Here is a 27,635-nt window from a genome sequence, read left to right on the forward strand (position 1 = left end):
TAATATTCTGTATCTTCTTTTTCTTTGATTTCTTTTGTGAGTTTATCCATCTCAGCGCATTCTAGAATTTTCTTAATTAATTCTTCCTCTGTTGGTGGGTTCTCTTTTTTCCAATTTTGCGCATATGCTATACGTGCCTCTGTTAATATGTATAATATTAAGTATTGTGTATCATTTGTGTGGTTTTCTGTTGAGATCCCTAATAAGAATTGTTTTGGCTCTCCCTTTATTGATTTCTCTATTATCTCTTTTAACCACTTTTTAATTTTAGCCCAATATTGTTTTGCCACTGGGCATGTTCACCAGAGATGATAATATGTTCCGTAGTTACTCTTACACTTCCAACACTTTGGTGAGTTACTAGGGAACATCTTTGCTATTCTAGCTGGTGGAAGATGCCATCTATGAAACATTTTAATTTGGTTTTCCTTGTATGCTATCAATATAGTCAATTTCATATTTGTTCTCCACATCTTTTCCCGCTTCTCTAATTCTACTGTATGGTTAAAGTTTCTTGCCCATTTAATCATAGTTTCCTATAATATTTCCTCTTCCATTTTATAGCATAACAGGAAATTATATGTTTTACTGATTAATTTTTGATCCTTCCTATATATTATTTTATCCAATTCATTTTGCTCCAATTGTATCTGATTAATTTTTGTATCTTCTATGTATTTTGATCTAATTTGGAAGTACGTCCACCATTCAACTTCCCTATTCAAATCTTGTTCCAATTCTTGTTTTGTTTTTAATTTTCTCAATTAATTTGATATGTCCCTATACCTAATTATTTTAAGGTAAAGGTAAAGGTTCCCCTTGCACATACATGCTAGTCATTGCCGACTCTAGGGGGTGGTGCTCATCTCTGTTTCAAAGCCGAAGAGCCAGCGCTATCCGAAGACATGTCTGTGGTCATGTGGCCGGCATGACTCAACACCAAAGGTGCACGAAACACTGTTACCTTCCCACCAAAGGTGGTCCCTATTTTTTCTACTTGCATTTTTACGTGCTTTCGAAACTGCTAGGTTGGCAGAAGCTGGGACAAGTAATGGGAGCTTACCCCGTTACACAGCAGCACTAGGAATTCGAACCTCCGAGCTGCCGACCTTTCAAACGACAAGCTCAACGTCCTAGCCCCTGAGCCACTCCCTCTAATTATTTTAGCCCAGTCTATTAAATTTGGATATGTTAGTGTTTCGTTGGGGGAAATACAAGATGGTATATTCGTATAATGTTGTTTTTTAATTTTATTCCAAATTAATAATAATGAATTCCTAATTATGTGTCTCCTAAAATACCCATGATTTTTGTACTTTTGATCCCACAAGAATGCATCCTATTTGTAGGTCATGCCCTTCTATTGTTAAAATTCTTTTGTTTCCAACTCCATTCATTCCTTTAACCATGTCAGGCATGTTGCTTGGTAATAAATTTCCCAATCTGATAGGGCTATTCCCCCCATCTTTAGTATCCTGTAGGGTTTTTAGTCTAATTCTAGGCTTTCTTCCTTGCCATATAAATTTTGAGGTCAATCTATTTAATAAGTCAAAATATTTTTTTTCTATTTTTATCGGTATAACTGGAAGAGGAACAGGATTTTGGGCAAGATATTCATTTTTATTGCTGCCACTCTTCCCATCCATGAAATTTGTAAGTTCTTCCAATTTTCCAAATCTTTCTCAATTTGCAGTATTAATTTGTCATAGTTATCTTTTTTGATTGAGGAGCCTCTTGCTGTTAGCTAAATTCCTAGATATTTTATTTTTTTGTTATCTGAATGTTCATGTTATTTTCTAATTCTGTCTCTTGTTTTTTTGTGAGGTTTTTTGTTAGTAATTTGGATTTCATCCTATTGATTTTTAAACCTCCCACCATGCCAAATTTTTCTATTTTTTAAAATAAATTTGGGACCTGATTTTAAAGGTTCATCAATAATAAAAACCAAATCATCTGCAAAAGCTTGTAGTTTATACTCATTTTTTATTTTCAATCCTTTTATCTCCCGATCTTCCCTAATTTTTTTAAGAGTGGCTCCAATGATAGTATAAAGAGAAGGGAGGAAAGTGGGCATCCTTGTTGTACTTCTTTTGTTATTTCACATCTATCTGTTGTGTCTTGATTGATAATCACCCTTGCAGTTTGCTTTGAATATATTTTTCAATCATCTTTTCAAATTTGGATCCAAATTTCATTCTTTTAATTTGTTATGTCATAAATCTCCAATTTAAATTATCAAAAGCTTTTTGGGCATCAAGGAAAACCAGTGAAACTTGTTTCTCTGGGTGTACTTCATAATACTCTAATATGTCAATTACTTGTATTTTATTGTTGTGACCTGGAATAAGGCTGCCTCCCCCAAAAAGCATAATTTTATGTTTAATAAGTAAAGTATTAGTAACATATCTCTCAATTTTCAGTATGGTTAGACTATTTCCTCCCTAGATGTTATCACTAGGCTGCAGCTAGCCTCAACAGAAATCTTTAATTGCACCTTCCTCCCCCACTTTTTCCCCCAAGGCTAAAAGCATCATGGGAATGAAGGAAATTTAAAGGTCACCAAGATTCAAATCTTATTTAAAATGTGGGCACCAGGTTTCTTTTTATGGTATTAAGGTGTCATGGTGGGATTTAAGTATTTCTCTTTATCCCCAGTCCCCATCCTAATCCAACAGGATGTCAAGTGCCTGAATTCTTTCTTTTGTCATAAATTTTGTTGAAAATTCTCTAAATAAATCATATTCACCCTTCTTTTTTACCTAGACATTTTATCTAGGGCTGTGCAAGACTTTCACAAGAGATGCTTTGCATCATGTAACAGCCTTTCTCTTCATTAAAGCAGCTTTATCTTTCCCTCAGCTATTTCAATTGCTGAAATTCATCTTCACATGTAAAGAAAAGCAGCAGTTTTAACAATTCAAAAGGTATCTGTATTCCCTCATCTTTTGAAGGCTTTGCACAAAAGACTAGGCAAATGTTTTGCTAAACCATTCTACTTTGAAGACACAAGTTATTTATGGTGGTTACATTCCTCAATATCTTCTGATAGACCTGATTTGAATATGAATAACAATTACCATCCTTCCTGACAGCCCTTTGAAGCCTTTTGCTCCTCTTATGTTATTGTCTTGTCCAGGTTCACCCTGTAATATAAATATGATAACCATTCGATTAGAGAATTACCTTTAAGATTATCAATTTTGAACAACCAGCATGTCCATTCATAAAGTTTATCACACAATAGGTAATCTAGTCAGATTAGTCTAGACAGCAGGGATTGGGTGGGGCCAGAAGGTGAACCAAAATGATATATGCATTGCAACTGCGCCTTTGAAGCTCTGTTCCTCTGTATGGGTGCGAGCTTGAGAAATAAAGTAATATTATTATAAAAAGTACATATGTCTTTTTCTATGCATATCTTATTTGAAGTTCCAATTACACAATAATATAACAACAATACAGGTCTGAAAAATATTCTTGAATCTCCTTGGGTGAACTTAGATATGGGGAAATAACTCTTTTGCAATTAATGACTATTTATTCATTGATGGTAAATGAAGGCCTTTAGAGATACCCAGGGTTAGTAATCATCCCATTTGTCCTCTTTTTCATATTTGAGACTTCAAGAAGAGGATTTTTACCTTTGCAGATATGGTAACCAGGAGTGAAATCTAAAATTTTTCCCTACCGGTTCTGTGGGCATGGTTTAATTGGTGGGCATGGGTTGGTGGTCAGATGATGGGTGGGCGTGGCCAATAACAATAAATAATAAAAATAATAAACAAAGTATAAAAAACAATAAGAGGTACCAAAAACCAACTTTCACACTTTACACACACACAACACAACACAACTGACTCACACACAATGTAAAAGCAGCTGCACCTCACCCAAAATGGCCCCTGCAACAAGTAGGAACCTCAGAGAGCCACAAAAAGCTGTTGTAAGAGGTTGTAAAAATGTGATTTTAAAAGCCTGTGATGATGAGGCAACTCAGCTGGGATCGCCAGAGGAAAAAAAGATTTTAAAAGGCTCCTCTGACGATCCCAGCTGAAGTTGCCTGATTGCAGCCCAGAACCTCTTCAAAAGATTGTTTTAACAACCTCTTCAGCCAAAGAGCTTGTAAAAAACATGTTTTTAAAGATTCTGATGATCAGGCAACTCAGCTAGGATAGCCAGAGGAGCCTTTTAAAACCTTTTTTTTACAACCTCTTTAGCCAAGAGGTTGTTTAAAAAAAACTTTTAAAGGGTTCTGATGATCCCAGCTGAGCCGTGCGATCAACAAAGGCCTTTTTTCTTTACTTTTAAAAGGATTTTTTCGGCTGAAGAAAAAATGCTTTTAAAAGTTAAAAAAAACAACCTCTGATGATGGTGCAGCTCAGCAGGGGCAGGGGGCGGGGCCAGGGAGTTTTGCTACCGGTTCTCCAAACCACCAGCCACCATCGCTACCAGATCACGTGATCCGGTCCGAACTGGAAGCATTTCACCCCTGATGGTAACCCTATTAAATCAGAGTTGCTCTACCGTGATCATTTTAATATGGTCTTTTTCAACTTGCAGAATTTCTCACTTAGCATGTAGCTGAGGAAGTCTGTGTGTTGAAGGTCACAGATTTTAAAATGGCTAAAACTGACAAACACTGCATTAGATCATTAAAATAATTCTTTCACTTAGTTCCTGCAGTACATTTTTCAGAACCATGTTGCTAGTTTTTGGCAATTAGCCAAATTTTGGCTTTGGGGTCCACACCCCAAAAAACCCTAGTAATCACTTGTAAAACTTCCAACACACATATTACATCTCTAGTTTAGGTAATTGATTTCTTCACTAGTGCATGATATTTGCTCATAGCTTCATCTTAGTCCCAAGTCATATAGCCTGTTAAACATTGAACAAGATCTACCACCCAGGAATGTATGCAGCAGAAGCAAAAGCATAAATATGGTAACTTTGTGTGTGTGCGGGTGAAAAATATGGAGGACATTGATTATGGAATCACAGTTGCCATCCTGATTTTTTGACACCCCCTCTACTGCTGCAGACATTCTTGCTTACTACATTCATGGATGCTAAGATTTTCTAGTTAAAAGTAATTATTCTATAGTCAAACAGAAAATATCCTTTATTTTTATTTCTCTTGAACATACAAACATGCATACATGTCATAAAATGCAATGCAATACAATGTATTACAAGTATTATTTAATAAACTTACATAATCTCCTTGGAAGCCTTTTGATCCCAGATCACCATGAGGGCCTTTGGGTCCTGTATTGCCCTAAAGATATATGATACTTGTTTAAAAACATTCTGCTTAGATTTATTTGCTTCAAAATTCATGTTAGATTGAATTGCAATTGCTTTAAATTGACAAACACTTCACTTTGATAATATTTTAATAATAACCCTGTGCTATATCCTGATTTAAGATTAAGAAGGGGTGACAAAATTACACAGAAGAACTATACAAGAATGAGCTTAACGTCCCTGATAACCACAATGGGATGGTCACTGATCTTGAGCCAGTCATCCTGGAATGTGAAATCAAATGGGCCTTAGGAAGTCTGAACTTCCTAAGCTACTAGAGGTGACAGTATTCCAGTTGATCTATTCAAAATCTTAAAAGATGATGCAGTAAAAGTGCTATGCTCAATTTGCCAGCAAATTTGGAAAACTCAACAGTGGCCACAGGATTGGAAAAGATCAGTTTACATTACAATCCCAAAGAAGGGCAATGCCAAAGAATGTTCAAACTACTGCACCATTGCACTCATTTCACATACTAGCAAAGTTATGCTCAAAATCCTACAAGCTAGGCTCCAGCGGTATGTGGACTGAGAAATACCAAAAGTACAGGCAGAATTTCGAAGAGGCAGAGGATGCTAGAGATCAAATTGCCAACATATGCTGGATCATGGAGAAAACTAGGGAGTTCCAGAAAAACACCTACTTCTGCTTCATTGACTATGCTAAAGCCTTTGTTTGTGTGAATGACAACAAATTGTGGCAACTTCTTAGAGAGATGGAAGTACCAGACCATATACTGTATACTGTTACCCTTCCTATTTAACTTATATGCAGAGCACATCATGAGAAAGACGGGGCTAGGTGAATCACAAATTGGAATTAAGATTGCCAGGAGAAATATCAACAATCTCAGAAATGCAGATGATACCACCCTAATTGCAGAAAGTGAAGAGGAACTAAAGAGCCTCTTGATGCAGTTAAAGGAGGAGAGTGCAAAAGTTGACTTGAAACTCAACATTAAGAAAACGCATACAGACAGAGGTTGAACGACTAGCCTTGTGGTGTGACCAGAACAATCTGGAACTGAACTTACTCAAAACCGTAGAAATGGTGGTAGACTTTAGGAGAAACCCCTCCATACTTCCACCTCTCACAATAGACAACACAGTATCAACAGTAGAAACCTTCAAATTTCTAGGTTCTACCATTTCACAAGATCTAAAATGGACAGCTAACATCAAAAGCGTCATCAAAAAAGGACAACAAAGAATGTTCTTTCTGCGCCAACTCAGTAAGCTCAAACTGCCCAAGGAGCTGCTGATCCAGTTCTACAGAGGAATTATTGAGTCTGTCATCTGCATCTCTATAACTGTCTGGTTTGGTTCTGCAACCCAACAAGACAGACACAGACTTCAGAGGATAATTAGAATTGCAGAAAAAAACAATTGTTACCAACCTGCCTTCCATTGAGGACCTGTATACTGCACGAATCAAGAAGAGGGCCGTGAAAATATTTACAGATCCCTCACATCCAGGACATAAACTGTTTCAATTCCTACCCTCAAAATGACGCTATAGAGCACTGCACGTCAGAACAACTAGACACAAGAACGGTTTTCCCTGAAGGCCATCACTCTGTTAAACAAATAATTCCCTCAACACTGTCAAACTATTTACTAAATCTGCACTATTATTAATCTTCTCATCGTTCCCATCACCCATCTCCTTCCACTTATGACTGTACATGCACAAAAAGGAGTAATGCGTTGATTGACTAGTTGCACCCACCATTTTAATATTATTGATTGCTCCCAAAGAAGTATCTCATGGAGAATCTAGAAAAGCATCTAACCTCATCTGAAAGAAAAATTTTGGCTGGGAGGAACCATTGAATTTTGAAGAGTTATGCAAATTGATTGCTTTAATAGAAAGCACTGGAGTCTTTCAAGTGCTAAATAATGCACCAGAGATGCCGAAATTTTGCTGATTTTCAAAAGTAAGGCAACAGAAGATTTCTAAATATTACCATTTCTCCTGAATCTCCCTTTTCGCCTTTTAGTCCTGGAAATCCAAGTGATCCCTAAAAAATAAAATAAGTGTGTGTATCTATGTGTGTTTATGTGTGTGTACCATATATCACTGGGTGAAAATGAACCTTAACACCCATATATGTACACATATACATTCCTGGCACATAACAAAATAAGAAATAGCTTTTATTTACCTCTTCCCCGTGAATTCCATCAACTCCATCAGCCCCATCCTCTCCCTGGGAGAATAAAATCAGTATCAGCTCAGTTTTTACTTATTTATTATCCAACATAATACTATCCATAGAAGTTAAATATATGTCAGTTTCAGTAGGTGACTGAATATTGTCAGCTTTTTTTCCCATCACTTTGACCTGAATTTCATTTTCTAACATAGTATGAAAATTTTTATATTATGCTTGCTACAATTTCCTTTTTTCCCTTTTTGAACCCAGGCCTTTCTACCTTATGCATCATAAAGATCTAATGCCTTGGACTAGAAATTAATGTTAAATAAACTGCAGTAATTAAAATTTTGCACACATTAAATATTTTCTTACTATACCCTTTTTCCATGTAGTCCTCGTTGACCCTGAAAAATTTAAACAGTTATGCATTAAAACATAAAACTAATGTAATACACATATATTAAAAGCAAAACAAAACAAAAGATCAAAAGGAAATGGGTAAATTCTTACTTTTTGTCCCCTAGTGCCACATTCTCCTATATCACCTTGTTTTCCTTGAATTCCAGGGATTCCCCTGGGACCCTGAAGCAGAAAATCAAATAGTATGTAAGTACATAATCAAATATGTACTTACCCTAAACACTGAGGGATTAATTCAAAGTTTACACAATTTACCGGCTCTCCATCATTTCCTGGGTATCCTGGATGTCCCATAAAACCAGTTGTACCCTGAAAATATCAATTAAAATTGTAAATATTGAAATAACGGATACATTCAAGTCAAAATCTTTATTTCAAAATGGCTAACAGGATATGCTAATGGCCTCTGATGAAGAGAACCTGCTAGCATTACCGTCAACACTTAATATGATGGACTTTTGTTTTCTACGCATAATTGATTTAGACTTTTACAGATCTGAAGAACATTGAGAGAGCCAGTTTAGTATAGTGCAGTAATGGCGAACCTTTTCGGCACCGAGTGCCCAAACCAGAGTGCCTGCACCGAAGCGTCAAAACTTGAAGGCCAAGTAGGTAGGATGAAAGGAGGGAGGGAAAGGAGTGAGAGGAGAAGAAAGGATTGCTGTGAAAAGGAAAAGATGAAATGGAAGAAAGGCAACCCTAAATATATTTAAATATATTAGGATAAAAATTGAAATAGTTAAAAAAAAAGAATGAAAGAAAATGAACACGAATAAAATTGGAGAAATTAGAACTTGAGGGTGAAAGAAGATGTGACTTAATAAAATGAGCAAGGAAATATTAGGAAATGAATAAAAACTATGAAAAAAGAATATTCTGGCAAAAGCTGTAACTAAGTAAAATATATTTGAATATATTGAATTGTATAAGATATGATATGGCCAATACTCTATTCATAAATCATGTATGTGTGTAGGGAGGGAAACTAAAAAAATCAATAAAAACTTGTTCAACAACAACAACAACAAAAAGAAACCCGAAGGCCACTTGGTCTTTGGGTTTCGAGCACGAGCACCCACACCAGCCAGCTGGTCTTTGGTTTTCCGGTGCTCTGGCATGTGGGAAAGCACCAAAAAGCAGAAGAGCAGCTGGAAATGGCGCACAGAAAGGGCTCTGCATGCCACCTCTGGCACACATGCCATAGGTTTGCCATCATGAGTATAGCGGTTAAAGCACAAAGCTAGAAACTGGGAGACCATGAGTTCTAGTTCTGCTGTCAGTATGAAGTGAGCTGGGTGGCATTGGGCCAGTCACTTGCAGCCCTAGGAAAGAGAAGCAAGGGCAAACCATTTCTGAAATTTTGCCAAGAAAATTACAGGGACTTCACCAGGCAGTGGCTAGGAGTCAATACTCACTTAAGGACACACAAAACATAAATGTTGAAGGCTCTGTTCTGAAGCCATTACTATTTATAGAACTACATTGAGAAACAGATATCTTTTCTTATATAATTCCTGAACTATGGAAATCACTTCCTTGCAATCCATCTCTACTTCTTGAAATAATGTGGGATGCACCATGTTTTCCAACTCTCCAACTATTTTCCAGATGAATTGTTTTATTTCATCTGAATGTTAATGTTTTTTTATAAAAGGACTTGAGCCTTGAGTATTTTTGGATGAAAAACGGGATGGCCTTAAAGGTGGGAGACATTTGTTTATTATTATTAACCTAAAGAAACAAATGCATGTTAGACTTAACAAGTAACTGCATTTAGATGTTTTTCAGTATGGTCTGACCAATTCCAGCTATCTTTCAAGTGGAAAACCATTAAACGGACATTTCTAAAGGTAGAAATTCTTGCTTAATTATCAAGAACTTCTAGTAGCATATATTTCCTTTATTGGCAATTTCCACTGTACTGTATGAATAACAGCAACTAGACCAAGGCCTTTAACTGGTTTTCAGATAACTATTGCATTGCTCTATGAATCATCTCACAAATGGTTCCATACACCAGGTGGTCATGTGAAACATTAACAATTATTTATAGACAGATTTACGGAACAAACCTAGAAATAAATGATCTAATTTAATAAATAATAATTTTATTTATTTATTTATTTATTTATTTATTTATTTATTTATTTATTTATTTATTTATTTATGTATGTATGTATGTTGAAGTAATCATCATCATCCCCCCACTAGGTGCCGCCTTGATGTGGTGGGGGGCTTAATTGCTCCAATGAAGCTGAGAGCTGTGCTGGTGGTAGTGTAAACTACCAGCATGTCCAACCATGCCAGAAAGGTCTAGGCCGAGGAGCAGAACTGAGTGCACCCAACAACCCATGCAATGATTCATGGTGAAACACAACTGAACGAAGCCTATACTGGCTCAGTCGTCATCCAGGTTAACAAGAACCACATCGGATGTTGGGGAACCTGGGCATCTGTCGACAAGTGGGCTACAGGCCATGGGTCCCATAGCTGAGCAACCAGGGCATGGGATTGTAGAGCTACTGGAAGCAGAACAACCTCAGAAGTGGCAGAGATACACCAAAGAACTGGTGGGATCATAAGCCTGAAAAAGTGATTGAAAATGAGCATGCAAAACTACTGTGGGATTTCCGAATACAGACTGATAAAATTTTGGAACACAATACCCGGATATCACGATTGTGGAAAAGAAAAAAGTGTGGATAGTCGACATTGCTATACCTGGTGAAAGCAGAATTGATGAGAAACAACTTAAGAAAGTCACCAGATATCACAGTGGTCAAGAGTCAGCAGAAGGGAAGACTTCCAGTGGTTCCACTGCCCTGATGGCAGTCTTTTTTTAGACCGCCAGCCCCACGATCTCGTAGAGCTGTCCAGACAGCGCAGATCAGCTGTCTGGTGGCTTGAAATCTTCCCCTTGGGCGAAGAGGGGAAGGAGAGCATTCAGGCTGAAGTTGAGCCCCCCAGAAAGCCCCAGAAATGATTCTGGAGGCTTGAGGGTGAAGCTCCTTCAAAAGCTCGAAACAAGCTCCAGATCCAGAGGTGCCTGTGTTCTAATGAGCAGAGCTAAAAGCAACATCCACTCCTGCCATCGATAGGGATCAATGATTGGATTTTAAGGCAGGAGGAATGAAAACAGGAGTACAGGCATGTATGTATTAATTGAAACTCCCTAGTTAGAAGCTTTAGTTTGAAAAAATAGAGAAGAAGAAAAGAAAATGGTGTTTGTGGATTGAAAGCGAAAGTTAAGGAAATGCCTGTTAGTTGTCGGGGTTGATGTTAATTGAAGAGATTATGTTAAAGGAATAAGGATTTGAATATTTTTTAAAAATTATTCTTTTAAAAGAAACAAGATTATTTTCCGTTTTTTCCCCTTCCTCTTAAGTGGAAACTGTAAGTGAACAAAGCGAAAGTTAAAAAGTTGTTTTTTAATATTGTTTTGCCTAGAACTTTGCTACTTGCTGGATATGATTTTTATATGGAGAAATAAAGTGGAACTGGGAAGAGTTATAATTGATTTAATAAAAGATTTGACTTTGGTTGAATATAAAACAAAAGTAAAATGGCTTCTATGAAAGTTTTTAAGGAAGCTGGAGCTTTGTTAGCCCAACTTTATAAATTACAAGATGAGTTGAAGGAATTTCTCAAGGCTCAAATGTTGGCTCGGGATAAAAAAATTAAAGAAATTGAGGACAAAATATTGCAAATAAAAGGCACTGTTGAAGCTGAGGATGAAGATACAAGAGAAGATCTGGTGACAGCAATTAAAGCTGTGGCTGACTACATAACAACATTGGAGGGAAAAGTGAAAGGGATTGATCAAGCTAATTTGAATTTAGCTTGATAAAAGCTAAATTTAAAATAGAGGAATTTCAAATCAAGGTGGAGGATATAAAGCAGTTGGATGATAGATTTGAAAAAAATAATCAAGTAAATTTGGATTTTAAAAACCAAATAGAGGAGTTCCAGATCAAGGCGGAAAGAGCAGAGGATGAACGGGTTTTATTGCAATACAGAGTTATGGAATATGCATTAAGAATAAGAGGTTTGAAAGAATATAAACGAGAGGCTCTAAAGAAGATTTTTGCAGAGGCCTTCACACAGCTGATGGTACAGAGCCCAGTGGATATTGAAATTCAAATTGAAAAAAATTATCGTGTTACTTCATCATGTAGCAAAGCGGAGGCATTTACCAAGAGATATAGTAATTTATTTTACATCTAGGAAGATTAGGAATGAAATTTCGCAAGTTTCTTATAAAAATGGAATTGAAATATTGGGACAAAAGGTATTGGTATTGAAGGAAATGTCTTTTAAAATGTTAAGAAATAGAAAAAAATACACATTTTTGGTGGGCCAGCTTAGAAATCTTCAGATACAGTATAGATGGAATGTACCAGCTGGAATAACAGTAAATTATAAGGGAGTGAAATATTGTCTTAATACAGTTTTTAAAGCAAGAAATTTCTGTACTAAAGTATTGAAGGCTAGATATTTACCATTGTTAGGAAGTAAGAAGGAGGAGAGGTGGGAATGGTTAAAAAAGGGGAGGAAGTAAAGCGAACACAATTTGAAACTGAGACTTTAATGCTGGCAGCAGAATTACAGAAGGTTGTGGGGGAGGATCAAAGCACGATTGTAACTATTAAGAATAGAGAGTAAATTGTATGTTAAAAGGAGTATAAAATGTTTAGGGAATGAAGAAGAGAAAGGATTTTAGGAATATTAGTTTTAGGTATATTAATTGAATATAAGTTAAATGTTTAATACCTTAAATTTTGGGTATGTAACTGTAGTAATGGTATTTGATGAAATATGGAGATAGTTTTGTAACATATAGTGGTGGGAATATAAGTAAGGTTTTGAAAATATTGGATTTATATGATTCAAATGCTGTGGGGATCAAAGCAAGATTGTAATTATTAAGAGTAGAGAGAAGTAAATTGTATGTTAAATGGAGTATAAATGTATAAAGAATGAAGAAGAAAAATGATGTTAGGAATATTATTTTTAGGTATGTTAATTGACTAAGGATAGTTTATTAAATGTTTGGTAATTTAAATGTTAGATATGTAATTGTAGTAATGATGTTTGACTGATGGAGCAACATCGAAAGATGGAATATTAATTGTGGCGTTGATTGGTGAAGATTGGACTGTAAAAACTCTGAAATCTGAAGAAATACATAAGTGGAGAAGATGGACTGTAATTTAAAATTGGACTGAAAGAAGAAATCTACGAAGGGAAGACTATTTGTATTGATGGAATTATATTTTCTTTCTTCGTTTTTATGGATAAGGGGGGTTAAAGTTTTAGAGAGGGGTGGGAGTCTATGTATGATTAGTTTATTTTAATTTGTGATTGTTGGTTATGATACCCTGTATTTGCTCTGGGAAGTCCTGGGGGGAAGGGGGAAGGGTTGGGGGAGGAGGGTGGAAGATGGTATATGGATTGATTAAAAACTCACAGGTATGATGGAAGATATGTAACTAAAAAGCAAAAAGAATTTGAAATAAAATCGGGGCTGCTCAAATACCACTTCAGACTGAATTGGTGGGAATAAGGGATTGAAAAGGGAAAGGAGGAGAGAGAGGGAAAGAAGGAAGTAGGATGGAAAGAAGACAGAAGGAAAGAAGAGGGGGAAATGGAGGAAGGGAAGAAGAGGTTAGAAAGGGAGGAAGAAGAGAGGAGTGGGGAAGGAGGAGAGGAAGTAGAAAAGGGGAGGAGAGGGGGGATGGGTAAGTAGAAGAAGGTAGAGAAGGGTAGAGGAGAAGGGAAGGTTAAGTTAAGGAAGGAAGTGGTAAACGAGCAGGTCCGAATAGGTAACAAATGAAAGTTTAAAAGTGATGGATAAATGACTGTACATTAAATATGATGATAGAAAATGAAAATAAAAACTTTTTTGGGAAAAAAAAAGTCACCAGATATCAAGATTTGAGAATCTAATTCAGAGACTCTGGCATAAACTAGTGCAGGTGGTTCCAGTGGTACTCGGCACACTGGGAGCTGTGCCTAAAGACCTAGGCAAGCACTTAAAAGCAATTGGTGCTGACAAGATCACTATTGGTCAGCTGCAGAAGGCCACCTTATTGGGATCTGCTCGCATAATTCGCCGATACATCATGCAGTCCTAAACGCTTGGGGAGTGTTCAACTAGTGATCTGTGATATGAAATCCAGCATAGTTATCTTGTTTGCTGTGTATACTGTCATTTTGTGTAAATAATAATAATAATAATAATAATAATAATAATAATAATAATAATAATAATAATAATAATAATAATAATAATAATAATATCATTTAAGCATAGATAGTCTGACATCAGCCTTATCAGATAGACCAAACAGGAAACATGACAAGATGAGCTAATTCTACGTTATTGTAAAGCTATTTCAACAGAAACTTGCAAGTCTTCAAGTACAATTCTTCCATAGTCATCTTTATAACTCAAGAATTTAGGGACCTTCCCTTTCAATTGATATGTAGTTGTGGACTACACTTTCTCTTATCTGATTTATTCTCTAGGCAGCATCTCTTTATCTCCCAAAGTCTTTCCCACATACAATTACAGCTGTAGTATAAATTAACTCTGGCTTCTCTTGACACACTTTCAGGGGTATTTGCAAGGACGTAAATGTCAACTATCCCATTGGTACATGCCGCAAAAGAAAATCCTGAGACATTATTTTACCAAGAGTATAATTTTAATGATAATTCCACATAGGCTTAGAAGAAGAAAAGCAAGGTCTGGAGTTTCCACGCAAAAAGTAGCATAGATAAAATCCCCTTTCCTCCTCTGGGCCACCCACTGTTCATTGTCCACCAATCAATTGCAGCCAATTTGTTTTGGGAAAAGGTCTGGAGTTTGAGATTTCCTCATCTTTCGACCTTGGGCACTAGGATGATGTCAGTAAGCTCTTACATTCCTCAATTCCATCCCAAGCTTCCCTTGCATACCAAACCTACCCACCTGCCTCCCTTTTTTAGTTGTCTGATTGTGAGCAGCGTGGGCGGATAGAGAGTCAAGCATGATGGTAAAAACATGAAGATGGCCTCCACATGTAAAAAGGTATGGGGCTTTGATCACATAGTTACAGCCATAATCTTGCTTTTTTTTACACTCCAATTAACACCCTTGTACATTTGTTTTTTTTTTTTTTTTTTTTATATAAAGAGTTTTTATTGGTCAAAAAAGATTTATGCAAATACATATCAGGTATGGTAAATTTTCATTTTTCTTATACATGATAAGAATTTTACTCAAAATTTTAAACACATACAACAGCCATATGGCAAGCAGGTGATACGAAGTAGCTAAGTTTCAATCTTACATACACAATAAGGAAGGGTCAAGAATAATCAGAATATCATACGAAAGAGAATAAGGAAAACCAACACAATACCAAATATCTTTGTCACTTCCTAGTTTTGGATTTTTTTTTTTTTTTTTTTTTTACGAAAAAAAATTACATTTGTTTTTTTAATGAAGAAATAAATGTGAAGAAATGTATTGTTTATAAATTGATAACTAATAATAAAATTGTAGTGCTACTACACTAGTCCCATTGTTATACTATTATTATTATTATTATTATTATTATTATTATTATTATTATTATTATTATTATTATTTCCTTAGACTATTAATTTTCTACAATCCTAAATTTCTAATTGAAGAAAAATTTTCAGTGCAAGTCTCTGTGACACTGGGATCAGAATTAAATGATGCATAATATATTTACCTTGTGCCCTTTTTCCCGTCTTTTTCCACGGGGTCCTTCTTCTCCCTCACATCTACAAAATATGCAGCAGCATTTTCGCTCAGCAATTTGGTCCTTGAAGAGAAGAAATTATTATTTTATCTGTACAAAATATGGTTAGTTATAATTACTAATGAGTATTTTTTTTTAATAATTTTTTTTATTTTTCAACATCATATTTATGTACAAACTATTATCCATCATTAATCGTTAATTTTTATTTATTACTGATTCAGGCCTGCTCGACTGCCACTTCCTTACTACACAACCTCCCTCTCTACCCTCTACTACTTTCCCATCCTTCATCCCCTTCACTTTACTACTTCCTCTCCTCCTTCTCCACTCCACCCTTCTTCCACCCTATCTAACCCTCTTATTCCCCTCCTCCTTCTATACACTTTCCTATCTACTTTCTTCCCTCCTTCTACTCCTCTCTCCTTTTCTTCCTGAAATGGCAGTCGAGCATCCCCAATATCATTTTAAATTTTTTAATTTCATATCTTCAAAAATTACTGTACATTAATAATCAATCCATGTATCACTTATTGATTCATTTCCCCCCCCTTCCCCCCTCCCCCTTCCCCCCCCCCGACTTCCCAGAGCAAATACCGGATATTTTAACCAACAATCACAAGCTAAAGTATACAAAATATATATAACCTCCCACCTTAAAATTTTTTTAAAACTATAGATCCCCTCACAATAAAAATAAAAAGATAGGAAAGAATAATAATAATAAAAAAAAGAAACAATACCAACTTCACATATTACTTCTTCTTACAGTCCATTTTTTAAAATTAATCCATCTTCTCAAATTCAATTTTTTTCCCCACTTTTATATTCCTTCAAATTTCATAAGTCCATTTCTCAAATTACAGTCCATCTTCTCGAACTCAAATTTTTATCACTTGTATATTTCTTCAATTGCCATAACATTTAATATCCATTCTTCTTACAGTCCATACTAATGAGTATTATTATTGCCACTTTTATATTAATTCTTAGAGGATCCAAGACTTTAATCAAAATGACAAAAACAACATTCACCTATATATGTATGCAATTTCATGACACACTTACAAAAGTTGCAGTATTTTCTATTTTGCAAAGACAAAGTTGCCTTTGTCAATTGCCCTTCCTTGCTCTCTTCTGTAGATGCCTTTTGTAATTATATTATGCTACTCAGGCATAAAAAGGATCCTTTAAGTCTCAAAATCTAATCTATTGGTTTTATCTTATGAACTTACCACATATTGAAATAGCCTCATAGCAATATTTTCTGTGTCAACAGATAATTGAGTGTTATATCCAAATCCCTTTCCAAACTCAATGTGCTGAAGTTGATCAATATATTTGGCTCCTTCCAGGGCAACTGTTATTAGTCCATCTAGTCCTATTTGAAACAGTGATTATTATCAATAAATTTTTAATTTCTGCTCATTTGGTTATTATAAATTATTCCTTTTTTCACATTCCTGTGAACAGTTGGGCACATATACCTGGACAGTGGTGGGATTCAAATAATTTAACAACCAGTTCTCTGCCCTAATGACTGGCTGGGTAGGCATGAATGAGTGGTCATGTGACTGGGTGGGCTTGGCCAACCCAGTGTCACTCATCAAACCCAGCCCCATCTCCCAGCCACTCGCCTCAAAGGCAGAGGTGGGATTCAGCCAATTTGGATGGTTCAGACTAATCCCACCCCTGGCTGCCCTCGCCCCTGCCCATTTTTTGGCCTGTTTTGAAGTCCACAAGTCTTAAAGTCACCAAGATTGAATACCCCTGAACTAGATGTTCTGACAGATCAGTGTTTTTCAGATCTGGTAACTTTTAAGCTATGTACACTTCAACTTCCAGAATGCTGTCCGGGCAATCCTGGAAGTCCACACATTTTAGGATTGCAAGTTTGAAAAACCGTGTCAACAATGGGTTAATTTTTAACCCATTAATCCTTTTTAGGGATCTCTGTTTTGGTCTCCTTTAAAAAAAACCCATATTACAGATTATCCTGAGCAGCATATCTATAAAGGAAGACTCGAATAGAAACATACTTTATGCTTAAAAATATAGAAAGGCATCTAAGGATCACTAATCTCCCCACCTTCATGGACCTTAATTTATGAGAAGTTTGCAATGATTTCCTCAGCTCTGCTTTGCCTGAATATGCAATATCTATGCTCTGTCATTGAGCTGTGATCATTCTGGCCCTAAAAATAGACACAAAATTCTCTCAATCACAAGAATTGTCCTCCATTCTCTGTATTTATAGCAGTGGTAGTCAACCTGGTCCCTACTGCTAGTGGGTGTTCCAGCTTTCATGGTAGGCGGTAGAGGTTTTGTCCGATACTGAAGCACTTTCCTTTTTTTTTTATTTAATTGACTTTAAAAAAATTCATAGCGTTATTTAAAAACATTTTCATTAGGTTTTCATAAAATTCCTTGTGACAATTTAAATTTCTGAAAATTTAAATTTATTAAAACTTATTTGTATTGCCCAGTTGAGCTAGCTGTTGGTTCAAATATTTGGTAGTCAGGGCCTGGTTGTTTGGTTTTTGAATTTGTTTGTATTCTTTTCTGTAACTGGTCTATGTGGCGTTTCCAAACTTTGCCATCCCCCATGTCCACTAAATATTGCTTGGGGCCTGTTATCTCTAGAATCCTTCCCCCCAACCACGAGAGACCCTTGCTGTAGTTGTGTGCCCACTCAAGGTCACCTATGGTCAATATTCTGGTTTTGTCCCTTGTTGCTGGATACCCATCTGGGGAGTATGTCAGGTTTAGTCTGTCTAAGGGGCACCGGAGTCTCCTCCCCATTAATAGTTCCGCTGGGCTGCGGCCGGTGGCTACGCAGGGTGTCCCATGTTGCACTGCCAGGAAGGTGTCAATTTTGGTTTGCCAATCCCCTGGGCTAATTCTTGATAGTGCCTCCTTGGCACTGCGCACAAAACGTTCTGCAAGGCTATTGGTAGCCGGATGGAAAGGTGCCAAGAAGGCATGGCGAATGCCCACCTCGGCCAAGTACCCCTCGAATTGCGTGGCCGTGAATTGCGGTCCATTGACTGACACTAGACTGTCTGACAACCCGTGTGTCACAAATAGTCGCCGTAAAACTCTAATTACAGCTTCTGCTGTTGTGGTTTTCATTAAGATAATCTCCAACCACTTTGAGTAGGCAATCAAGAATGTTTGCCCATGAAAGGGCCCCGCAAAATCTATGTGAATTCTTGACCAAGGTCCCTGGGAGTTTTCCCACTCCCTTATTGGGGCTATAGGGGGTAACGGTCTTGATTCCTGGCAAGCTTGGCATTTTCCTACTCTGTCGCTAACATCTTTGTCCATCTGTGGCCACCATACATAACTCCTCGCTAGACTTTTCATTCTAACAATTCCGGGATGTCCCACAATTCTAAAACATGCTCTCATAACTGTAACGGGATAACCACTCTATCCCTCCATAACAAACAACCCCCTTGTACAGACAATTCCGAATGCTTTTTTGTAAATTCCTTGAACTTATCGCCCGGTGCAACGGGCCATCCCCTCTGCACCCAGCCAATTACCGTGCGGATAATAATGTCTCTGTAAGATGCCTTAGCCACTTCGCAGCACTGGGGTTTTGCTGATAGGCCAATTTGAATTCAGTCCTGAATTTTTGGCGGCATGGTTGAGTAGCTCGACAAACTTGAGCTAGGTGCCCTTTCTTGTCACACCTTCAACAAATGGCATCTTTAAAATGGCAGTTCTGTCGCTGGTGCTGGCCTCCGCAACTTACACACTCATCACGGTCACTTCTCTCCGGTTTCCCGGTTTGGGAAAACCTCTTCCTCACTTTCACCTTCCCATTCCGCCTGGACTTCCTCGCTGTGGACTGGTGTCGCTTTCGCTGAGGAATTCGGCGTATTTGGCTTTTGCAAGGTTTCAGCCGCTTTGGTGGACATCTCGTGCACCCTAGCCTCATCCAGGGCTATCGCTAGGGTCAGGTTGCTTTTTGAGAGTAGCCGCCTCTGTAGCCGGATGTCCCTGACCCTGCAAATGAGTTGTTCTAATAGGGTGTCCTCCAAATCCCTACACTCACAGTGAGTGATGGCTTTTCTCAAGGCGGCCATATAAACACTGATAGATTCACCCTCGCGTTAAACTCTCTGCCTCAGTTCAAACCTTTGCATGAACTTCAATGGCACAGGGGCATAGTGAGCTCGAAGCGTTGTCTGGAGGACGGTCCATGGCACCGACTGGACAGGCGTTGGTTCCGATAGCAATTCGGTGGTATCGAAGACTTCTGGTCCGCAGTGGCTCAGGAAGTATGCGCACTTCCGATTGTCCGATACTCCTTGCAGTTTGTTCGCCTTGAGGAAACACTCGAAGTGAGCCATGTATGACCCCCATTTCTCTTTGGCTGGGTCGAATGGTGCTGGTGGTGTATAGCTGGACATTGCTATGTAGCCGCCCTCAACAACTGGCTGGGTTTGACGCTAAATTTCTCCTTCAGCTCTTTCCCTAGTCTCACTGCCCTCAATATCCCATCCTCATTGCCAATGTTAAGTTTGGGCAATGAGGAGGCAGGAGACGACTTCAGTGACAACAGCTCTTTGGTTTATTGTGAGAACCCAGCAAAGAAATAGGCAAACATCTCTCTTTAAATAATGTTTTGGCTGAGGCACCAGCCAATCAGGAACGTGTAGTTTTCCCGCCCAAATTTCCCTCCAAAATTCAAATACATTACAATTCGAGCATGGAGGCAGAGGTGAGGGGGGAGAGACAGGCAATCTGGACACGCTGCATGGCTGCCTGACTCATGGGAGGCGCGTGGAAGGTTTGCATGGTGGCACCAGCAGTAGGCGGAGGCAGAGGCATGGGGGATTGGGGAGGCAAGTGATCTCAGCGTGCCCACGAGTGCCTGCTAGGCATGGCTGCAGGCAAGCCGAGAGATGGTGGAACAGAGTGGGCAGCATGTTGGGATAGACATTGCCTCCGCCTGGCTCTACTGTGCAAATTTTGCCCAGAGGGAGATGAAGCTTTGTCTCCTTGCAAAGGGGACACTTTGAAACAGAGCTAATTGGTCCATTTCAAACCATCCCTATACAAGCACACAAAGCTTTGAGTTTCCATCATTTTTATGTCTGGGCAAAAGGGAGTAATTTACTCCATTCCCAAGCACTCCATAGGTGACCAAACACTTTTTTCCTAGACAAAGAAATGATGGAGACATAAAGCTTCATGTGCTTGCAAAGGGATGGTTTGAAACAGTGTGATTAGTGTTTGGGCAGTTACCTCCAGTTCTGCCCTCTCCGTCCCACTGTCTGCTTGCCCACAGCCTCAATCAGGGCCAAGCTTTTGGCATGCCCTGGCCTCTACCCGACCTGCCAGGAGGGCAAAGAGCCCCCATGAGGCTAGCAGCAGCATGGGCATCCACTTGGTGGCTAGCATGATGTCCACAATGAGCGAGAAGTGTTCCAGCAGCAGCTGGGCCAGCAGGCAGGGTGGGTGGAGGCCGAGGCATGCCGAGAGCTTCACCTGTTGCAGCCACAGGCAAGCAGACAGGGGGACAGGCAGGGCAGGATCAGTGGTAGCATCCTTCCCGTGATCGCCACTTCCTGCACTTAAAAAAAAAAAGACCTCCCCCAAAAATAAGCCTGGGTGCTTATTTTCAAGCCCAAAAGAAAATAAAACTGGGTCTTATTTTCGAGGAAACAAGGTATATGATATGACATAACTTGGACGCAGACTGGATAACTGCAATTGTTGAATCCTTCTAATATGGTAGAAATTGTGTTGAAATTGTAACATCTTTTTGCTAGATAGATAGTACAAGAACAAGATCTTCTGCAATGCTATTCATGAGATGAAAATCCTTTTTTAGAATTTGTTACCATTTTTTATTATTAAAGAATCATTTTACCTCTTGTCTTTAAATGTGAAACAATTTCTTCTTTCAACTTTTTAATTCAATATTTCTAGTTTCCTAAAATATTTTCTAGATAAGGTTATTTTTAGATTAAGCAAGGAAGAGCAGATGAGAACTTGCAACTCTGAATTTCATCAAAGAAGACTTTTGAAATAATAATGTAAATCATCTGTTTAAGCTAAAGTATTACATTTGATTTGCTGATTACCTTGTATTCTAAGTTCTTCAGATTTTTGTCCAAGTGCTATTATATTATCATCCAAGCCATCTGAGAAAAGAAGCAATACCTAAAAAAATATAAGGACAATGAGATTAAAATAGCGACATACACAAAGGGAACCAAAACAAGAACTATATAGCATAACACAGATAATATGATGAGCTTTAAAGAAAAATATATACATTTGGAGAAATGTAGATGCGGTTAGATAAACCATCATTGACAAAGTTTACAAGAAGACACATTTCTTGTGTTGAAAATTATTTAAAGAAAATGCATAATAGATAAGAAGAAATAATTATCAAACCAATGCACAGACTGAGTATATATAAAGCCATTTATAACCGTGATGGCGAACCTATGGCATGCCATCTTTCTGGGCATGCGAGCTGTCGCCCAACTCACCTGCAGCTGTGCATGCATACATGCCCCAGCTGGTGTTCGGGCCTCTCCTGCCCATGTGTGCAAGAGTACTTGCATGCTGCGCATGCATGTGCAGATGGCATTTGTGCATGTGCATTGTGTGTATGCAAATTACATGCATGAGCAGATGATGCAATTGCGCATGCAGCACAAAGGGAAGCTGTGTGAAAGTTGCACGCATGTGCAAATGGTGTGGTTCAGTGGTGAAATGTAAAATATGTTACTACTGGTTCTGTGGGCATGGCTTGGTGAGGGGGGATAATGTGACTGGGTGGACGTGGCCAACTCTTTTTTTTACTATTAAAAGCAGAGATTGTTAAAAAATGCTTTTAAAAGGCTCTGATGATCCAAGCTGAGTTGCTTGATCGTCAAAGGCTTTTCTTTTCTTTTAAAAGCATTTTTTTGCCTTTAAAAGAAAAAAAAGCCTCTGACGATTAGGCAAATCAGCTGGGATCACCAGAGCCTTTTAAAAGCATTTTTTCTACAACCTCTTTGGCTGAAGAGGTTGTAAAAATGCTTTTAAAAGCCTTTGATGATCAAGCAACTCAGTTGGGATCGCCAGAGCCTTTTAAAAGCATTTTTAAACAATCTCTTCAGCCGAAGAGGTTGTGGAAAAAATGTTTACAAGGCTCTGATGATCCCAGCTGAGCCGTGCGATCATGAGCAGCTTTTTTTTTTTAACTTTTAAAAGCATTTTTTCGGCTGAAGAAAAAACCCCTCTGATGATCGCACAGCTCAGCTGGGCAAGGGGTGGGGAGAGGGATTTTTGCTACTGGTCCTCCGAACCACCCGCTGCCATTGCTACCAGATCGGATGATCCAGTTTGAACCAGGAGCATTTCACCCCTGGTGTGGTTGTTGCATAGCACATGGGGAGGGGCCGCATGAACAAGGATTGTTCAAGAAAATTGATTGACATATAATATTTTCAGCCAATGGGGATTTTCTAAATTTTTATCATTGATTTGTACAATCTATCTATCTATCTATCTATCTATCTATCTATCTATCTATCTATCTATCTATCTATCTATCTATCTATCTATCTATTCATGAATGAAGGCAAACATACGTGTCCCAGAATAATGTTGCAAAACAACTCCAGGTCAGTCACCAGGACAAGAGATTAGGTTAGACTACATCTAACCCAGATTCAATCTTGCAATATATATTCTTTTAATTTTTCATTATTTCACGATAGTAAAGTGTGCAGAAAACAATAAAAATTAATTATGAATGAAGTTGGTATCTGATATAATGCAGTATTTTAATAAAAACTATTAAGATGAAAATAAATTACCGTGTTTCGATTTTCTATGTCAGTCACATTTTTAACTAAATTCCAAATAGTGTCCAAGAAGTTGATGTTGAGATGAGATGGTCTGTTGACCACAATGTTTCTGAGTTCTGTTACAATATTTGTGTCATCAACATGATGAAATTTTGCCCAGAAAGGTTTATCTGTGTTTTCTACTGAAATAGTCACACTGAACTGTACTTTTTTACCCTTAGAGCAACTTGTGCTGCTTAAAGATGTTAGGCCTTTTATAATATCAGGAAGATGATTCTCCAAATGTTGTTGCTTACTGAATAAATTGTTTCCTGGCTTCTGAGATGACATATCAAATCCAATAACAATATCTACAAAACATGCTGTTTAGATGAATACAAAGGCAAAATAACAGAAAATTAAAAAAAACACAAAATTGCAGTTAAATTCAAGCAAATTGTGACAATATTTAACACTGTAATAGAATTGATTACTTCTCATTTCTTGAGGATTATCTAGATAAGCATCTGTGGACAGGTTGTACATAACCAGCTACATATAAATTTAAACATACTGTGACTTAAAAGATTTTGGCCATAGTTATATTGAAACAGTATAAAAAGGTAAACCAAATGAGATGCCTTCAACTGAGTTACAGTATGTTATGTAACAGAAACATTTGATACCATCTGACCCTCCCTCCCTCCTTTCCTTAGACTATAAATATAAAATTAATATTAGGTTATATTGGTGTAAATTGCAAGTCACCGCTATGATCACATAATTTCCTAAGCTAGTTTGTTTTAATGATTTATTAATAAACCACATTTGTCCATGGTCCACACAACATTGAAAGATACAAATCTAGTTTAATGCTGGGGCTAACTATCTTAAGCCAAAATAAACTCCATTAGCATGTAATGTGAATCCAATCATAGAAAATATCTACATAAATGTCTACATTATTTATCTTTAGTCTACTTTTTACAGAACAAATGTATAATTTTCTGTGTTCCCTGAATTTTTTTCCCCTTTGGGAAGGGAGCATTCATACAAAATTTTGCAGGTGCAATTTGGGGTATGCTTTTCCAAAAAGCTACTCAAAAATGTTGCTGTGTTTTCTCTTAGACTACTGAAGTACAGAAGTTGCATGCAACTCATAAGCACTCTATATATGTTATAAACACACTCAGCTGATAATTATGTGTTAATCATACAAGTATATTTTTGAGAATAATTAAAAACAGTAGATTTCTAAAACTTGGTTAATAAGTATGGTCAAAAACAGATCTAAAGAAATAATTAGAAATAATTATCTAAACTTTATAATTTGACCCACGAAGTTTCTTCTATTTGATATCAGAGGAATGAAGTCTTTTCTGAAATATCTGATAGAAAGAAAGATTTGTAGCTCAGGATTGAACTGTGGGGTTCTTGGTGCTCTTTGTGTGTGGTTGTTTTTTTGCAGATATTTCATTACCAAACTGGGTAACATTATCAATGCTAATGATGTTATTGAGTTTAGTAATGAAATATCTGCAAGAAAAAACCAAGCTCAGAGGTTCCAAGCACTCACACACAACTTTTACTTAAATATTTTTAACAGATGTTTGCCCTTATTTATATTTCACAACTAATTTCTCAATAGTTTCTGAATTTTACTTCAGTTTAATACTGGCATTGTTATTTTTACTTTAGTAAGATGGTTTTAAATTTTATCCCTATGTATTAGCTTTCTCAAAAGCATTCTCAAATCACATGCCAGAACCAAACAATGGAATATAATTAGCTTGACTGTAATAGGAAAAATGATTAGAATATAAATAACATATTCACTAAAACACTGAAAAAATGCACAGATGATCTTATCTACTTAGTTACATTAGGCATTAGAAATGTTTATGGTTGCTTAATGAAATTTTTATTTCTCCTTAACAAGATCTTTTTGCCTTATTCACTCTTTCACTCTGCAGCGTGGAATGTTTTGAAAAGAAAATTAGAAAAGGACAAGATCCTTTTTGCAGGCAGAGGTTTAATCAAATAGACTTCTGGATTTTGTCCAACAAACCAAATAACAGAAGAGATACTATTTGACACAAATACTAGCAACTAAAATCTATTATTATGCAAGCAACCAAGCATTTATTTTAATTGAAAGGAACTTACTTGCTTCAGTAGTCTCTTTACAAATTTCCTTATTTACATGATTTACAAGAGTTTTTAGATCATTGTAATGGTCAACTTTATATTTTCTGCTTGGGGAGTTGGTAATCTGCAGAAGCTTTGAATCAGTCACATTTCCTACTGCAACTGCATGGATTTCCACACCTTCATCTCTCAGATCTTTTGCTGCTTGAGGAAACTCATCATCTGATCTTCCATCAGTGAATATGAGCAACTTTTGGTTAATACTTCGAGCTACTCTTTGTTTGCTGGTTTTGAAAAAGGTTTTTACTTCTCTGAGGGCATGTCCAATTAATGTGGAATCCCCTGTGATCAGTGACATATTAGTGATTTTACTATACAGTTCTGGTAGATTTTGATAAGCTCCCAGCTGGAATACTTCTTGAAGCGTATTACTGAATTGGGCCATGCCAACTAGAATATTTTCTTTATTTATAATTGACTTAAGCAAGTTTATCACAAAATCCTTCACACCCTTCAGTTCTTTGTCAGGAATACTTCTGGAATCAGCTAGGATAACAAGTTCTGCTTCAATATCACATTCTGCAAAAGAAATCCAATTAAAAAAACCCCATGATATAGTGTTTTAATATTGCACCAAAAGAGCAATAGGAACTACATAGGACAGTTCAGAGAGAATATGAATTCCAATCTTCACAAGTCTTTATTTAAAAAAAGAGGTCAGCCAGTGGATCACCTTAAGAATCTGTAAACCTGCAGAATTTTGCTCATGCTGTGGAAGCTCTATTTGCTTTTATTTATCTAGGATATATCATGATGTTTTATAATCTGTATGTAGCTGTCCCTCTTGTGTTTTATTTACTTGAAACTAGGTATGTAGCTCATCTATCTGAATTAGGACTACATTTTTCATTGGCAAAGATACATTTTCCTCCTTTTTTGAGAAGAAGGAAAAGTTTGCAAGCTTCCTGTTGTCCTGCTCTTCAAATAAGTAAAATATAGATGAGATTAACATGTTGCATAGTAATATATGAGAATAGGACAGGGGTGAAATCTAAAAATTTTCCCTACTGGTTCTGTGGGCGTGGCTTAATTGGTGGGCATGGCTTGGTGGTCAGATGGCTTGGTGGCGTGGCCAATAACAATAAATAATAAAAATAATAAACAAAGTATAAAAAACAATAAGAGGTACCAAAAACCAACTTTCACACTTTACACACACACAACACAACTGACTCACATACAATGTAAAAGCAGCTGCACTTCACACTTCACATAGCCACAAAAATCTCAAAAACCAATGTTCACACTTTACACACACACAACACAACTGACTCACACACAATGTAAAAGCAGCTGCACTTCACACTTCACATAGCCACAAAAAGCTCAAAAACCAACTTTCACACTTTACACACACACAACTAACACACACACACACACAATATGCCACATACAGCTTTCTGAGATTTTGTGTGTTTGTGCAGTTATAGTGAAACACTACAGAAACACACCAAATCTCAGAAAGCTGCACAAATATTTTATTTTATTTTATTGTGGACTTCAAATCCCAGAGTTCCTCAGCAAAGCCAGCCAGTTGATCACCGAGGAAATAGATTAGCAGAATAGATTGATTCTGTCTGGGCTGAAACTGAAACTAGAGCTTTCGGGCTGGAAAGAGAGCCATGCGTTCTTCAGTAATCAGGTAAGTGCCTTAAAATCTCTACTTTTACTTGTAGAAAACATGTTTTCTACAAGTAAGAGTACAAGTAAGGTTCTGCTGTTTTTTACTTTTAAAGGCCTGTTTCTGCTGAAGCAAAACCGGCTTTTAAAAGTAAAAAAACCAAACCTTTGCAGATGGTGCGGCTCAGCAGAGGCAGAGGGGGCGGGGCCAAGGATTTTTGCTACTGGTCCTCCGAACCAGCAGCTGCCATCACTACCGGATCGCGCGATCCCCTCCGATCCGGTAGCATTTCACCCCTGGAATAGGATAAAGCAGATGTCAAACTGTTACATGTCTTTGAC

The 27,635-nt window shown here is 37.3% G+C and overlaps 1 protein-coding gene across 1 annotated transcript in view; it reads right to left on the minus strand.

Annotated features, from left to right (window-relative positions):
- The window catches only part of LOC131198229 (collagen alpha-6(VI) chain-like), a 111,813-nt gene that overhangs the window by 68,412 nt on the left and 15,766 nt on the right, over positions 1–27,635 (minus strand). The window contains exons 8-19 of the mRNA XM_058182721.1: positions 25,632–26,192; positions 23,496–23,848; positions 21,762–21,840; positions 16,896–17,041; positions 15,631–15,723; positions 8,141–8,194; positions 7,976–8,047; positions 7,843–7,869; positions 7,472–7,516; positions 7,274–7,327; positions 5,216–5,278; positions 3,078–3,143 (exon numbers count right to left, since the gene is read on the minus strand). Coding sequence (XP_058038704.1) covers positions 3,078–3,143; positions 5,216–5,278; positions 7,274–7,327; positions 7,472–7,516; positions 7,843–7,869; positions 7,976–8,047; positions 8,141–8,194; positions 15,631–15,723; positions 16,896–17,041; positions 21,762–21,840; positions 23,496–23,848; positions 25,632–26,192 — 1,613 coding nt within the window. The remainder of the gene's footprint in view (positions 1–3,077; positions 3,144–5,215; positions 5,279–7,273; positions 7,328–7,471; positions 7,517–7,842; positions 7,870–7,975; positions 8,048–8,140; positions 8,195–15,630; positions 15,724–16,895; positions 17,042–21,761; positions 21,841–23,495; positions 23,849–25,631; positions 26,193–27,635) is intronic.

This window comes from Ahaetulla prasina, chromosome 4 (assembly GCF_028640845.1).
Source record: "Ahaetulla prasina isolate Xishuangbanna chromosome 4, ASM2864084v1, whole genome shotgun sequence".
In the NCBI taxonomy this organism is placed as follows: Eukaryota; Metazoa; Chordata; class Lepidosauria; order Squamata; family Colubridae; genus Ahaetulla; species Ahaetulla prasina.